We start from the raw sequence: 12,204 nt of genomic DNA on the forward strand, positions 1-12,204 counted from the left end.
ACAGCGAGGCAAAACACTTGACTAAGGGCGTGCAACAGAGTAACAAGGGGAACAGAGAAATGAAGTCCCCAGGGAATACCAAAAATAGACTCTGGGGCCAGGGCTTGGCACCCCATCAGACTACCGGAAAACACTTCTAAAGGCCAACAAACTGTCCTTGAACTAACTACAGGCTTTTCTTTTTTGTCGTTGTTGGGGTTTTTTGTGTCATGGTTTTTTGTTGTTTTATTTTCTTTTGTTGCTTGATTTTGCTCTGTCTTGTTTTTGTGCATGTTATCTCTGCAGGTCTGTCTAAATAAGATAGGCTGGATCAACAATCTGGAGAAAAAAATGGGACCAATGGTTCCGGGGGACATAGGCGAGGGAGAGATGGGGGGAAAGGAAGTGGTGTTAGCAAACCCAGGGACAAGGGAACAACAAGTGATCCAAATCAGTGGTGAAGAGGGTATAGGAGGCCTGGTAGGGCATGATCAAGGGTAATGTAACCGAGAGGAATTACTGAAACCCAAATGAAGGCTGAGCATGATAGTGGGACAAGAGGAAAGTCAAGGGAAATAGAGGAAAGAACTAGGAGGCAAAGGGCATTTATAGAAGTCTAAATACAGGCATGTACATATGTAAGTATAGTTATATATGAGGATGGGGAAATAGGTCTATGTACATATATTTATAAGTTTAGTATTAAGGTAGCAGAAGGACATTGGGCCTCCACTCAAGTACTCCCTCAATGCAAGAACACTTTGTTCTATTAAGTTGGCATTACATGATGCTCACCTTCCTGACATGATTGAAGACAAATTGGTGCATAAGCAAATGTGGTTTATAAAACTGATGGTGCCCGGCTATCAAAAGGCTTGAAGGTAAACAAGCGGCCATCTAGCTCAGAAATAACAAAGCCCACATGGAAGAAGCACACCAGCCTGTGTGATCACAAGGTGTTGAAGGGATCCGGTATCAGGCATCAAAGAACAAAAAAATCAAATCATTGTGAATGAGGGGGAGTACAGATTGGAGACCCAAGTTCCATCTGTAGGCAATTGGACATCCCCTTACAGAAGGGTCGTGGGGAGGAGACGAGCCAGGCAGGGTGCAGTGTAGGAACAATTAAACATACAACTTTCCTCTAGTTCCTAAATGCTTCCTCTCCATCCACTTTCATGATCCCAATTCTACCTTACAAATCTGACTAGACCAGAGGATGTACACTGGTAGAGATAGGAACTGGGAACACAGGGGATCCAGTAGAGATTATCCCTTCGGGACCAGTGGTGAGAGTGGTGATACTAGGAGGGTAGAGGGAAGGTGGGGTAGAAAGGGGGAACTGATTGCAAGGATCTACATATAACCTCCTACCTGGGGGCCGGACAACAGAAAAGTCTGTGAAGGGAGATGTCAGACAGTACAAGATATGATAAAATAATAATTTGTAGATTATCAAGGGTTCATGAGGGAATGGGGAGCAGGGAATGAGGGGAAAAATGAGGAGCTGATGCCAGGGGCTTGGGTGGAGAGCAAATGTTTTGAGAATGATGAGGGCAATGAATGCACAGATGTGCTTTATACAATTGATGTATGTATGGATTGTGATAAGAGTTGTATGAGCCCCTAACAAAATGATTAAAAAAGGAAAGAAAAAAAAGAATTGCAGGAGCCCCCAATAAAATGATTTTTTTTTTAATGAGGAGGAAGGTCGTTAATTAGCGTGTCTGTCCAAGTTGGGCTGTGCTCCGAAAGGTCAGCAGTTTGAAACAATCAGCCGCCCTGTGGGGAGGAAGACGGGGGTCTCTGCTCCCGTGAAATAGAATTCCCATCTGGGAACCCCACAGGGCCAGTTCCGCCCTGACCCATAGGGTCAATGGCAGTGAGTTGGCTTGGTTGGGTCCTTCCGCCTCAAGGGTGTGAGTGTGGGTGCTCTCAGCTGCCAGGAACAGACACCCATGTAAAACGGCCTGAATAGTCAGAGCGGGGGAGAGGGGACAAAACATGACCTCCAGAGAGGAAGGGTGGCTCCCCCGGGTGTTTTCAGCGGCCTGACAACGATGTCGGAGAGCTCTCTCTGCTCTGCCTCCTCGGGGTGGAAGCCCTGCCCCAGGGCTGGGCAAGGTGCCACCAAACACAGCAGTGTCCTACCTGAGAGGCACAGGTCCCTTCCCCCAGCCACCTGCCCGGCACCACAGACGGGAAGGACCACGGCTAATTTAGGCCATGTGGCCCTGGACTACCAGCACCGGCAGCAGATATGCCGCTGTCAGGCCCCAGCCATTCTGTGGGTTTACACATGCTGAGGTTTGGGGCCTTCGGGATTGCAGCTGCAGGTGGACACAGCTGAGAGGCCTGTGCTGAGAAGTGGGGGTGGGCTGGGGCCCGGCTGTGTGTCAGCCCCCCGCCTCTGCCTTCTCCCTCCCCGCAGCTTCCAGAGGTTCACTGACTGTTACAAGCGCTTCTACCAGTTGCAGCCTGACGTGACCCAGCGGGTCTATGACAAGTTCATTACTCAGTTGCAGACTTCCATCCGGGTGAGTAAGGAGCCCAAGTGGCACTGTGGGTTGGGTACTGGCTAGCCGCAGGGTCGGCAGTTCAACTCCACCAGCCGTTTTCCAGGAGACCGCTGAGGCTGTCTGCTCTGGGGAAGACGTACCGTCTTGGAAACCCTCAGTAGGGCTGGCATGAGTCTGGGCGGACTCGATGGCACTGGGTTTGGGTGTGTTTTTGATCTGGGCGAATTAGCAATAGCAGGCCATTCGAGCAGCTCTTAAGTGACACCCATGTCACGTGGAGCTACCAGCAGGTGTCCTTGGCTTGGTCTCAAAGGCAGTGAGACCACGTCTGCCCCCTGCTTCCTCAGCCCCGAGAGCCCACTCTTCAGGTCCAGGACCAAGCACCCTCCAATGTGGGTATCTTAAATGCCTCCTTCTCAAAGTATCCTTGTGTTTCTATGTTGTCTGCCGAGCTAGACGGGTGAGCTCAGCAAGGGCAGGTCTGAGGCTCCCTCCCCTCCTGTGTGAGCACCTGGCCCAGAGGGGTATCTCATCAACTACCCAAAATCAATGGAGCCGCACAGAACATGCACTGTAAAAAAGTCCCTGGTTTCTCTCCTGTTGTCAGTAGTGAGAGAGAGCTCTTGGGATTATACTTCCAGGCTGTCACCCCCCCCACCCCCACACACCAGACGACTCATGAAGCATCATTGCTGTCAGCGAAGGGCGCTCTGGGCACAGGGGCCGCAGGGGGGCCCGAGGTGGGAGGAGGAGAGGTGGGCATGGAGAGCAGGGTGGGTGGCCCAGCTGCCTGACGGGGCACAGGAAAGGGCCACCTTTAGTCCCCATGAGGAGCCCTGGAGGGCGGGAGCCAGTGGGCAGCAGATGTGGTAGGCTCAGGGGCCTTTAGTGTCATGGTTGGTGGGGGGCAGACTGGACAGCTCAGCTGGGCAATGGGAAAGTCCTGCTCGAGGCCGTGCAGTAGGACTTTTGTTCTTAATCTTCTCCACTGTACAGCCACATGTCGTCAAAACGACCCAGAACGGAAACTAGCTACGGTCATACTCGGTGCGTAGCAGCTTAGCATATTTCTGCCTGGCTGCTGAGGACGCTCACCCCCCACCCTCACCCCCGCACCCTCTCTTTCAGGAGGAGATCGAGGAGATCAAGCAGGAGGGGAACATGGAGGCCGTCCTGAACACCCTGGACCAAATTGTGGAGGAAGGCAAAGGCCGCACGGAGCCAGCCTGGTGAGGGTGCCGGGCGCTGACAGAGACGGGTGGACAAGACCAACTGAGCAGGCCCCAGAGGCGGTTTGTGGCAGGCCTGCAGGAGGGGAGGGGCCCCGGCTCAGACTCTCAGAGAGACTGGCCAGGCCGCTGCTCCTGGTCCACATGCAGCAGCACTGAGCACCTGCAGCAGGTGCCGGCCCCACCTGCTTTAGATGCCCGAAGGCAGCACGCCTCAGACCAAACCATGGAGCCTGTGCCAGCTCAGCGGCCCAGCCAGATCCGCAGGGTTTCCGAGCCTGAGAGTCCTCTGTGAGGAGAGAGCCCTGCCTTCCCCCCAGAAAGGCTTGTGCTCCCCAACTGCTGAGCTTGCGGTTGGGAACTGGGGCTCTTCAGAAGTGAGCAAGGTGGACCAACACTGGCTCCCAGAAGCCACGGTCTCCATGGCAGTCAGATGATGCTGGTGGGTGGAGAGAAGAGGCCCTGAGGCCACCTGCATCCTCACTCAGAAGAGGAGGCTCCTGGCCAGAGGGAGTAGACTCCTTCTGTAACTTTCCAAATCATCTATGCTTTGTGACTACGTTTTAGAAAACCACCGGTTTTAGGACTGAAAACAACTTTTTGTAAAGAACCCACAGTGGCTAATACACACACCACACTTTCACACACTTACACTCACACTCAGAAGTGACTGACTCTCCTGACTACACATCCTGCCCCCCGGCCCACTTTTCCTCATCTTCCCATATACTGTACCCCCAACCCTGGGAAGGATGGGCCAGCAGGCCACATGGTCACAAGGCGGGGTAGGAGAGCTTGGAGTGTTGGGGGCTCACGGGGACCCCGGCAGAGGAGAGGAGAGATGTGGGTTGAGTGAGGGGCGGTGAGCCCTTGGACACTGAAGCTCAGGGCCTCTGGGTGGTCTTGGGAAGTGAAGGAAGCCACCCTGACAGGGGCTGAAGGGCTTTGGAAGTAGAACCCTCAGCCCTGACAGGCCTTCCATTCCCGCCCGTGCCCTGTGCCCGTGCGGCGTTGCAGGCGGCCCAGCGGGGTCCCCGAGGAGGACCTGCGCAGCACCATAGTGCCCTACTTCCTGCAGCAGCGCGACAACCTGCGGCGCCGGGTTCAGAGACAGGAGGCGGAGAACCAGCAGCTGGCAGAGGCTGTCCTGGCCAGGCGCAGGCAGGTGGAGCAGCTGCAGCTGCAGGTACAGGCCCGGCAGCAGACCTGGCAGGTCAGTGGCCCCGTCCTGCCCTTTGCCCTTCCTTCCCAAACTGGGGGCTTCCTCCTCTCAATGTAAGGGCCTTCTTAGGAAGTAGGAGGGCCTGCCCACGCCCCTCTGCAAATGGGCCCCCACCACCTCTGCCCCCAGGAGACCAAGGTGCAGAAGGTGTAACCTGCTGGCTGTCAGATGAGGGGACAGGCCCCAGAGGGCAGGTGACCACTCCATGTCAGAATCAGGGTGAAAAATCGGGGTGTCCAGGGCCCTGCTCCTCCATGTAACCATTGGCCCCTGTTTAAGTGGTCTACATTGGAACTGGAACGGCCTGGAGACATCTGAAAAAAATACCTTCCATGTAGGGGACTTCCTTTGGTAAACCAGCCCAGAGCCACTTGGGGCCCAGCAGGGGGAAGAAGGTGACTGGGTGGGATGCAGTAATGAGGTGCGGTTTCCTGGTGGCCTGACATGCGGTCCCAAGAGAGGGCAGGCTGGTGACATCATGCTAATTCTTCTCATGTCCATGAGGAGCTGTCCAGCTCATGACCACCCAGAGCCACTTGGCGGAGAGAAACAGCCCTCCAAATGCACAGCTCCTCATCCCAGCCAGTGGTCACCACGCCTCCGCAGGGGCCCGAGCCTTGGAAGGAGGTGGTGGCAGAAGGCCAGCTCTCTGGCTCCTCCCACTTTCCCGACTGCTCCTGCGGACAGGCCACAGGCATGGCAGTGGTCGTCTGAGGTCTCCCTTCAGAGTCAGGTTTCTTGTAGGGCCGGTTCTACAGCTCAGAGCCATGTCTTGCGGCCACCCTCCTGCGTTCATTCTCCATCCAACAAGACACGGCCCTCCTGTGCCTGCCCGTCTGCAGGAGGCCTCGGCTCCCTGCTTTCCTGGGCCCTGACTGCCTCCCTCACTGCTCACACACCCGTGCTGTTATACAGGGAGAGCCCCTGCTCTCAGACCACACCCACTGCCCAGCCAACAAGCCTGGCACCATGGTCTTAAGTTAGGCAGTTGGACGGAGGGTGATGTTCTGCTCAGCGCCCCATGTGGGAGCTCCAATGAGCTTGTTCCCACCAAAGCTTCTTTGTTGAGGGTCCACTTGAAGAAACCCTCACTGCTAGAGGGGTCAGTGGGGCCCCGGGACTGAGTGCTGGGCACGGGTAGCAGGCCTTTACTCTGATGCCATGCTGTGAGCCACAAGCCCTGTCCATGCATCCTGGGGGAAACCCAGGTCCTGAGTCAGGGACACTAGAGGGCCCAGGGCCCGGGTGCTCCTCCCTGACCCGCCTCTTCTCGCACCGACTGCAGGCACTATACAGAGAACAAAGGGAGCTGGTGGCTGTGCTGAGCGAGCCTGAGTGAAGACACCACTGCGCCCAGGCACAGAGGGCAGCCAAGGTCCAAGGCTGGTGACCCCAGATGGAGGAGGTGCCTCGGGACTGGGAGAGTGGCGCCCGGGGACTGGACAGGGCCGAGCCAGTCCACTGCTTCGCCCCTCCCCTTTGAAACCTCTGGGGCCCACAGCACACGACCTTCCAATTCCCCCATCCATCGGGACAACACAGGGTCCCCCCATCCTCCCTGCAGTTCCTGGCCTGCCCATCCAGGAGCTGGCTTGCGGAATCTGGTTTTAATCTCCTCTGATTGTCCCCTTGCTAGCCAGCCTTTCCTTGTTCTCCCACATCCGGAAATAAACGTCCTCCTCTACACTGTAATCTGCGAGGTGCTTCTTCTGCTGGGCCTCTCCCAACCACTACCCCTCCGGGGTCAGCTGAGGCCTCCCTGGGCGCACATAGAAGGGCAGCAGAGCCCCTTATACAGACACCAGGACCCCTAGGTTTCCCAAGGCCAGAGGAACTGCCAAGGGGGTGTCACTCTGCCTAACCCAGCAGCATCCCTCGCTGATGTCTGGGTGGACGCCTCCAGGGGAGCTGGCCCTGGTGCCTCCCCTGCCTCCTGCCTGCCAGGCTGCACAAGGTGAAGGGGTTGGGTGCGTGTGGGGGCCAGTGCTTCTTTCGCTAGTGAGGCTGGAGCTCCTGCTCAACCAGACACCCCCCCATTACACACTTGGGGAGCTGCACACTCAACTTTCTAGACAGATACCCCTCCTGCTAGCTGAGCCTCATGTGTGGTGGCAGGGGCCCCCAGGGCTTTGTTTTCAGTTTGTTGGGTGGGGTGGGTAAGGACACAGGTCAGATGGGAAGGTGCCAGGACACCCTCCTGTCTGTCCCCAAGCTGACCTGAGGTTGAAAGGACAGCTCTTCCACAGGTCCTCTGCTGGGGGCAATGTGGAAGGGGATACCTGGGGTGTCAACGCTGAGAAGAGACTGCATAGGCAGGAAGGGGGCCAGCAGCCCCCTGAGGTTCCTGCCCTCCCTCCCCAGTTAGGGCACCCCACCTCCCTGCCCTGACTTGCCCAGAGACCTGACACCAGCCCCAACTCCAGTTCCTCGCCCCTTACCCTCTGCTGCCAGTATCTCCCCTGCCCTAATGCTCAAGCCTGGCCGGAGTCCAGCTGCCCCTGCCCCCCAGCCAGGCCTGCCTGGGGTCTCATGGGGGCACAGCCCCTGGATGAGCGAGGGCACTGGCGGGCACGCCCTCCCTGGGGTTTGGCTCCTGCCTGTAGCCAACGGAAAATCACAGGCTGCAGCCCTAGGGGGGTGCGGAGGGCGGGGGGGCAGCTCTGCTCTGACCTATTTAGACCCCGAGCCCCTTCCACATGCCCCCTTCCCACTGTTCGGGCCTGCCCACCAGCTAATACCCATCCTGAGAGTCAGTAGGGGCTGGGGGACCTGGGCCACCTGCAGACCCCCATGGGCCTAGAGGCCATATTCAGAGTCTGGTGGTCACAGATTGGGACCCATCCCCCTCGCTCCCAGGCCCTGCCCCTGCCGAAGCTCCCACCACAGCATCCTCTGAGGTTTGGCCCACAGAACTGGGTGGATTCCCCATGACCCGCCCCCACATGGTCAGGCACCCCCTCCCCATGCTTCAGCGGTCCAGCTGGAGGGTATAAAAAGGGTGCCAGAAGCTGGAGAGGACAGGCCAACTGATTCTAAGGAGAAGCTCCAGTACTCCGAGACAACCACCCACCGCAAGGCCCATCATGAAGCCCCTCCCGCTCTTGGCCCTGCTGGGCCTGGCTGCCATCTGTCTGGTGGGCCAGGCAGGTGAGTGCGCCGCCTACACCCAGCCAACATCCTAAGGCCTCCAGGGGCCGTTCCCCTCTCCCCATCTCCCTATCCTGCATGTGGAGTCCCTTCTGCAATCTACCCAGTCTAAAAGCGGCTCACCCCACTTTTCCCCTGCTCTGTCCAGCCTGTGGGGGAGGAGGGTGTGGGCTCTGCAGGGATGGAGGGTGAGCAGGGGTGAATGGGCTCCCATTCCTTTGCAGATGCAAAGCCCAGTGGCGCAGAGTCTGGCAAAGGTGCAGGTATGAAATGAGGCAGACGGGAGTGGGGGTCCTCCACCCCCTTTCCTTCAGCTTCTCTCAGGCTGTTGGGCAGACAAGCCCTCTCCACCTAACCCACCCCTCTGCTCCCCAGCCTTCGTGTCCAAGCAGGAGGGCAGTGAGGTGGTAAGGAGAGCCAGGCGCTACCTGGACCAAGGGCTGGGGTAAGGAGAGGGGCCTGGGCCGGTCCCTGGAAGGTGTGGGAGCGAGGGGTGGTGGAGGTTCTGGAGCCCTAGGGAGCAGGGGTGAGCTTGCTGTGCTGGGTTTCTCAGAGCCCCAGCCCCCTACCCAGACCCCCTGGAGCCCAAGCGGGAGGTGTGTGAGCTGAACCCGGACTGTGACGAGCTGGCCGACCACATCGGTTTCCAGGAGGCCTACCAGCGCTTCTACGGCCCTGTCTAGGCCCTCAGGCCCTGCAGGCCCCAGGCTGCCGCTCTGCTCCTCGCCCTCACAGGCCCTCCCTCCCCCATCTCCTCAGCTTCTCTTTGAATAAACCCCAGCAGAGGACTGGGCAGATGATTCCTTGTCTGGTCTCTGGAGTTAAGGTGGGGTGGGCCCAGAAAGTACTGCTTAGAACGGACACTTTAGTTCATTTATTTGTACCTGCCACGTTCCAGAAAGCACGTGGAGTGGCTTGCTAACGGCTAACCAAGGGTCCTGCCTCAGTCCCACCCATGGACACCCCGAGGACACACGGGGGACAAGGCTGACCCCAGGCTGTGAGCAGGACCCAGCTGCTGGCAGAGGGCACACCAGCTGTGGGGGCAGAGGGTTAGCGGTTGGAGCAGTCATGTTAGTGTTTCCTGGGGCTGAGCAGACATCGGGAGCCCCCAGACCCACAACCCACTTTGGGCAGGGGAGGGGCAGCGTGGCCTGGACATACACACACATACATGCACACACGCTCTCAGACCCTCAGCACATCCCAGCTCCTCCAGAGCACCCTCACGCCCCACCCATTCACTCCCAGCCAGTGGGCGCCCCTTTACTCTCAGCCCTCCTGCACCTTCTGTACAAGTTCCTCCACTCCAAGCTCAGACGCCACGCCCCCCCCCCCCCTACAGCACAGCATCCTGGGCCTGGCGCTGCCTCCCCCAGGTGGCAGGGGTGCTCACTGTTGTTTGTCCCTGGTGCCCTCCTCTGGCAAGCACGCCTGCAACAAGGGGCATGAGCTGGGGGCCCGCATCAGGGTGGCTGTGAAGGAGGCGATGATGAGCAGGTTGCCGGCCACTGCCAGGCCAAGTGTGGCCGCCATGCCTCCCAGGCTGAGAGCAGGAGCCAGCGCGGCCAGCCAGGTGCGCCGGGCCCCCATGTCAGCCAGGACTGCCTCCAGCTGGAAGTGGGTGCCCAGCACAGCGCAAATGTGGAACAGCTGGTGGCTGTGGCCTAAGGGTGGGGAGCTCGTCAGGATCATCCCATTCTGAGAGCATCCCTGACTGGCTGTGCCACCCCCCACCCGCACACCCCCCCACCTCTTGCAGCAGAGGACCAAAGGCCGGCTTCTAGAGGGGGGCAGGGGTGGTGGCGGGGATGTGCCTAACAGCGAGAGGCGCATGAACCCGGCTCCCAGCACCGCCAATTACATGCTACTAGTTTTGCTGTTATCTGGGGAGGGGTGGGGGGAGGTCGGCCTGGACCCTGAGACCCCTTCCAGATGCCCTCTGGCTGGGACGCCCCATCCACCCAGCCTCCGCCGGCGCGCCCGGGCTCTCACCGATGTAGTCAAAGCGGCCCGGGGCGAGGCGCTCGGGGAGGTGGGAGGTGAAGAGGAAGGCGGTGAGCAGCGCGCAGAGGAGGTGGTAGCAGTGGCTGGGACTCAGCGCCTCCTGGCCGCAGTGGGGGGCCCGGCCCCAGCACAGCCCCAGCTGGTCGAAGAGAGCAGGGCTGGGGCGGGGCTCTGGGAGCGCACGTGGGTGATCTAAGGTCTGGTGGGGCTGGAAGGGGGCGCCCTGAAGGGCAGGCTGGGGCGGGCCGCGGGCACCCTTACCCGGTAGAAGAGCGGGAGATTATCGAAGAGGAAGGGGTGGGCGAAGGCGGTGGTGCGGAGGACCTTACAGAGCCCGGGGCTTTCCAGCTCCAGGAACCTGGGGGCCGAGGGCAAGGCTGGTGGGTCCCCATCCCTGTGCTGGAGGTGTGCACCAGGAAAGGGAGGGGACCGTCAGCCTCGGGCTAACGGTGCCCTTAGGACACGTGGCCACGCCCGTCAAGCTCGGAGGTGACCCTGAGGATCCCGTGCTAGAGTGCACACAGTCCCCAGCGAAGAGCACGCCATCGCCTCGCCGGCCTCGGGGGTTCCAGGAGCCCGCGGGCTTGAGGAACCCACCGGGAGTAGCAAGCGAGGCCTGTGCACAGGAAGGAATTGAGTGCGGCGGCGGGCACAAAGAGCTGGTGCAGGGGGCCGTGCAGCCAGGAGGTCGGCATGGAGTAGGCGGCATAGGGAAAGGCGCAGCCTGCGGTGAGGTGGGTGGGGTTACGGAGGCCCCGCCTCCCGCGGTGACGTCATAGCCCCGCCCCACCCCCGGCGCTCACCCAGGCTGTACAGGCTGAGCGCGCCGTAGTCCAAGAAGTAGCAGATGTGACGCGCGCGAGGCGACATGGAGCTGAAAGTGTGCGCGCAGCACGACGCGAAGGGGTAGAGGCAGGCGGGCAGCAGGAAGATGAGCAGCGGCCAGTGGTACGGCTCCGACCGGAAGCCCGGGCCCCCGGCCAGCGTCAGGAGGCGCCACAGGAAGTACCTGCAGCCGGCATGGGCTCAGGTGGTCTCGGAAACACCCCCACCACCCAACTCCCGCTGCAGCCCGTACACGAGCCCTAGATGCCCCTGCCCGCCTGGGGACCCCTCTGAGTTCAAGGAGTGGCCTGGGGCAGAACCACCCTTCGCCACCTCACCAGGTGGGCAGGAAGTGAGTCCAGATGTTGACCGTCTCGTTGGTCATCTGGAAGGAGCTCAGGACACAATCCAAGGCCGAGCTGGTGGGCCGTCGGTAACCAGACACGATGCCATCTTCCCAGAATACCTGGGGCAGGCAATGGAAGGAAGGGGGGCAGAGGGGTCCCTGGGGCGTGCTCACTTAAGAGAGATCCGTGGAAGCAGGAGCGAGGATGGCCCTGAGGTCACAATGGACCCCAAAGCCAAGTTAAACCAATGTAACGCCCCTTCCTTCCCGGGTCCCAGAGGAGAGGGGCGAAGCGGGAGCAAAGGCAAAGTAAAGGGATGGGTAGGCGAGGATGAAGTCCATCACACACACACACACACACACTTCAACACACGTGTATGTGTGTGTTCTTCAGAGCAACAGATGGACACTGGCATGGGAGGGGCAGGAATTCGTCCGGGGGGTTGGGGAGTGTGGCTCCCCAAAAGCTAAGACAGAACCTGTGTCCCAGTTGGTCCCCTGGAAATGGGGTTGGTGGGTCAAACTCTCACCCGGGGCACCTGGTGGACTTGTAGGAGTTGGGGCAGCTTGAGGCTGAGCATGGCAGCCTAGTGCCTCCACGTTGACCTGGAGAAAGTGGGGAGGGTTGTTCGGGGTCAGGTGTCTGCCCCCATGCACAGGCCCTCTTTGTCATTGAGTGCCATGGTTCAGGGGGTGGGGGTGGGTGGTGGTGGTGGTGGTGGTGGTGGTGTGTGTGTGTGTGTGTGTGTGTGTGTGTGTGTGTGTGTGTGTGTGTGTGTGTGTGTGTGTGTGTGTTCGGGCTGTTCCTGTCCTGGGCCCTGGCCTTCCTTCAGCCATCAGGGCCTCAGTCCCTCCCTGGCTGCCAGTCCAAGTGCCTCATTCTGCCCCCAGGGAAAATCCATTGAGAGGGGTCTGTCAACTTGGAATAGA

At 59.4% G+C, this 12,204-nt stretch overlaps 3 protein-coding genes across 5 annotated transcripts in view; 2 read left to right on the top strand and 1 right to left on the bottom strand.

Annotated features, from left to right (window-relative positions):
• The window catches only part of PMF1 (polyamine modulated factor 1), a 30,982-nt gene extending 24,341 nt beyond the window's left edge, over positions 1–6,641 (top strand). The window contains exons 2-5 of one of the 3 annotated variants that reach the window (XM_075563241.1): positions 2,411–2,516; positions 3,627–3,727; positions 4,745–4,940; positions 6,235–6,641. In XM_075563241.1, coding sequence (XP_075419356.1) covers positions 2,411–2,516; positions 3,627–3,727; positions 4,745–4,940; positions 6,235–6,288 — 457 coding nt within the window. In that variant the 3' untranslated portion in view covers positions 6,289–6,641. The remainder of the gene's footprint in view (positions 1–2,410; positions 2,517–3,626; positions 3,728–4,744; positions 4,941–6,234) is intronic. The other 2 variants (XM_075563251.1, XM_075563260.1) reach the window with 2 other exon arrangements.
• Positions 6,642–6,806: 165 nt separating this feature from the next.
• Positions 6,807–8,833, top strand: BGLAP (bone gamma-carboxyglutamate protein). Its single transcript, XM_075563271.1, has 4 exons — positions 6,807–8,096; positions 8,321–8,359; positions 8,472–8,541; positions 8,650–8,833. Exons 1-4 carry the CDS (start codon positions 8,033–8,035, stop codon positions 8,777–8,779), a joined length of 303 nt encoding a protein of 100 aa, XP_075419386.1. The 5' UTR covers positions 6,807–8,032; the 3' UTR covers positions 8,780–8,833.
• A 643-nt stretch (positions 8,834–9,476) lies between these two features.
• PAQR6 (progestin and adipoQ receptor family member 6) lies at positions 9,477–11,893 on the bottom strand. The gene is made up of 7 exons (XM_075540391.1): positions 11,805–11,893; positions 11,267–11,394; positions 10,907–11,112; positions 10,701–10,827; positions 10,365–10,461; positions 10,092–10,242; positions 9,477–9,763 (listed from the first exon to the last, which is right to left on the bottom strand). Exons 1-7 carry the CDS (start codon positions 11,853–11,855, stop codon positions 9,489–9,491), a joined length of 1,035 nt encoding a protein of 344 aa, XP_075396506.1. The 5' UTR covers positions 11,856–11,893; the 3' UTR covers positions 9,477–9,488.
• Positions 11,894–12,204: the final 311 nt, after the last annotated feature.

The sequence above is a fragment of the Tenrec ecaudatus genome, chromosome 1 (assembly GCF_050624435.1).
Source record: "Tenrec ecaudatus isolate mTenEca1 chromosome 1, mTenEca1.hap1, whole genome shotgun sequence".
NCBI classification, from domain to species: domain Eukaryota; kingdom Metazoa; phylum Chordata; class Mammalia; order Afrosoricida; family Tenrecidae; genus Tenrec; species Tenrec ecaudatus.

What these genes read in the sequence shown, in the direction of transcription:
- PAQR6 (XM_075540391.1), bottom strand. Translation starts at nt 11,855, where the DNA reads ATGCTCAGCCTCAAGCTGCCCCAACTCCTACAAGTCCACCAGGTGCCC. An exon ending in AAGTCCACCAGGTGCCCCGG is followed by an intron (nt 11,395 to 11,804) that starts GTGAGAGTTTGA and finishes TGCCTGCCCCAG; the next exon opens with GTATTCTGGGAAGATGGCAT. An exon ending in ATCTCCCGCTCTTCTACCGG is followed by an intron (nt 10,243 to 10,364) that starts GTAAGGGTGCCC and finishes CTCTTCGACCAG; the next exon opens with CTGGGGCTGTGCTGGGGCCG.
- BGLAP (XM_075563271.1), top strand. Translation starts at nt 8,033, where the DNA reads ATGAAGCCCCTCCCGCTCTTGGCCCTGCTGGGCCTGGCTGCCATCTGT. An exon ending in AGAGTCTGGCAAAGGTGCAG is followed by an intron (nt 8,360 to 8,471) that starts GTATGAAATGAG and finishes TCTGCTCCCCAG; the next exon opens with CCTTCGTGTCCAAGCAGGAG. An exon ending in TACCTGGACCAAGGGCTGGG is followed by an intron (nt 8,542 to 8,649) that starts GTAAGGAGAGGG and finishes TGGGTTTCTCAG; the next exon opens with AGCCCCAGCCCCCTACCCAG.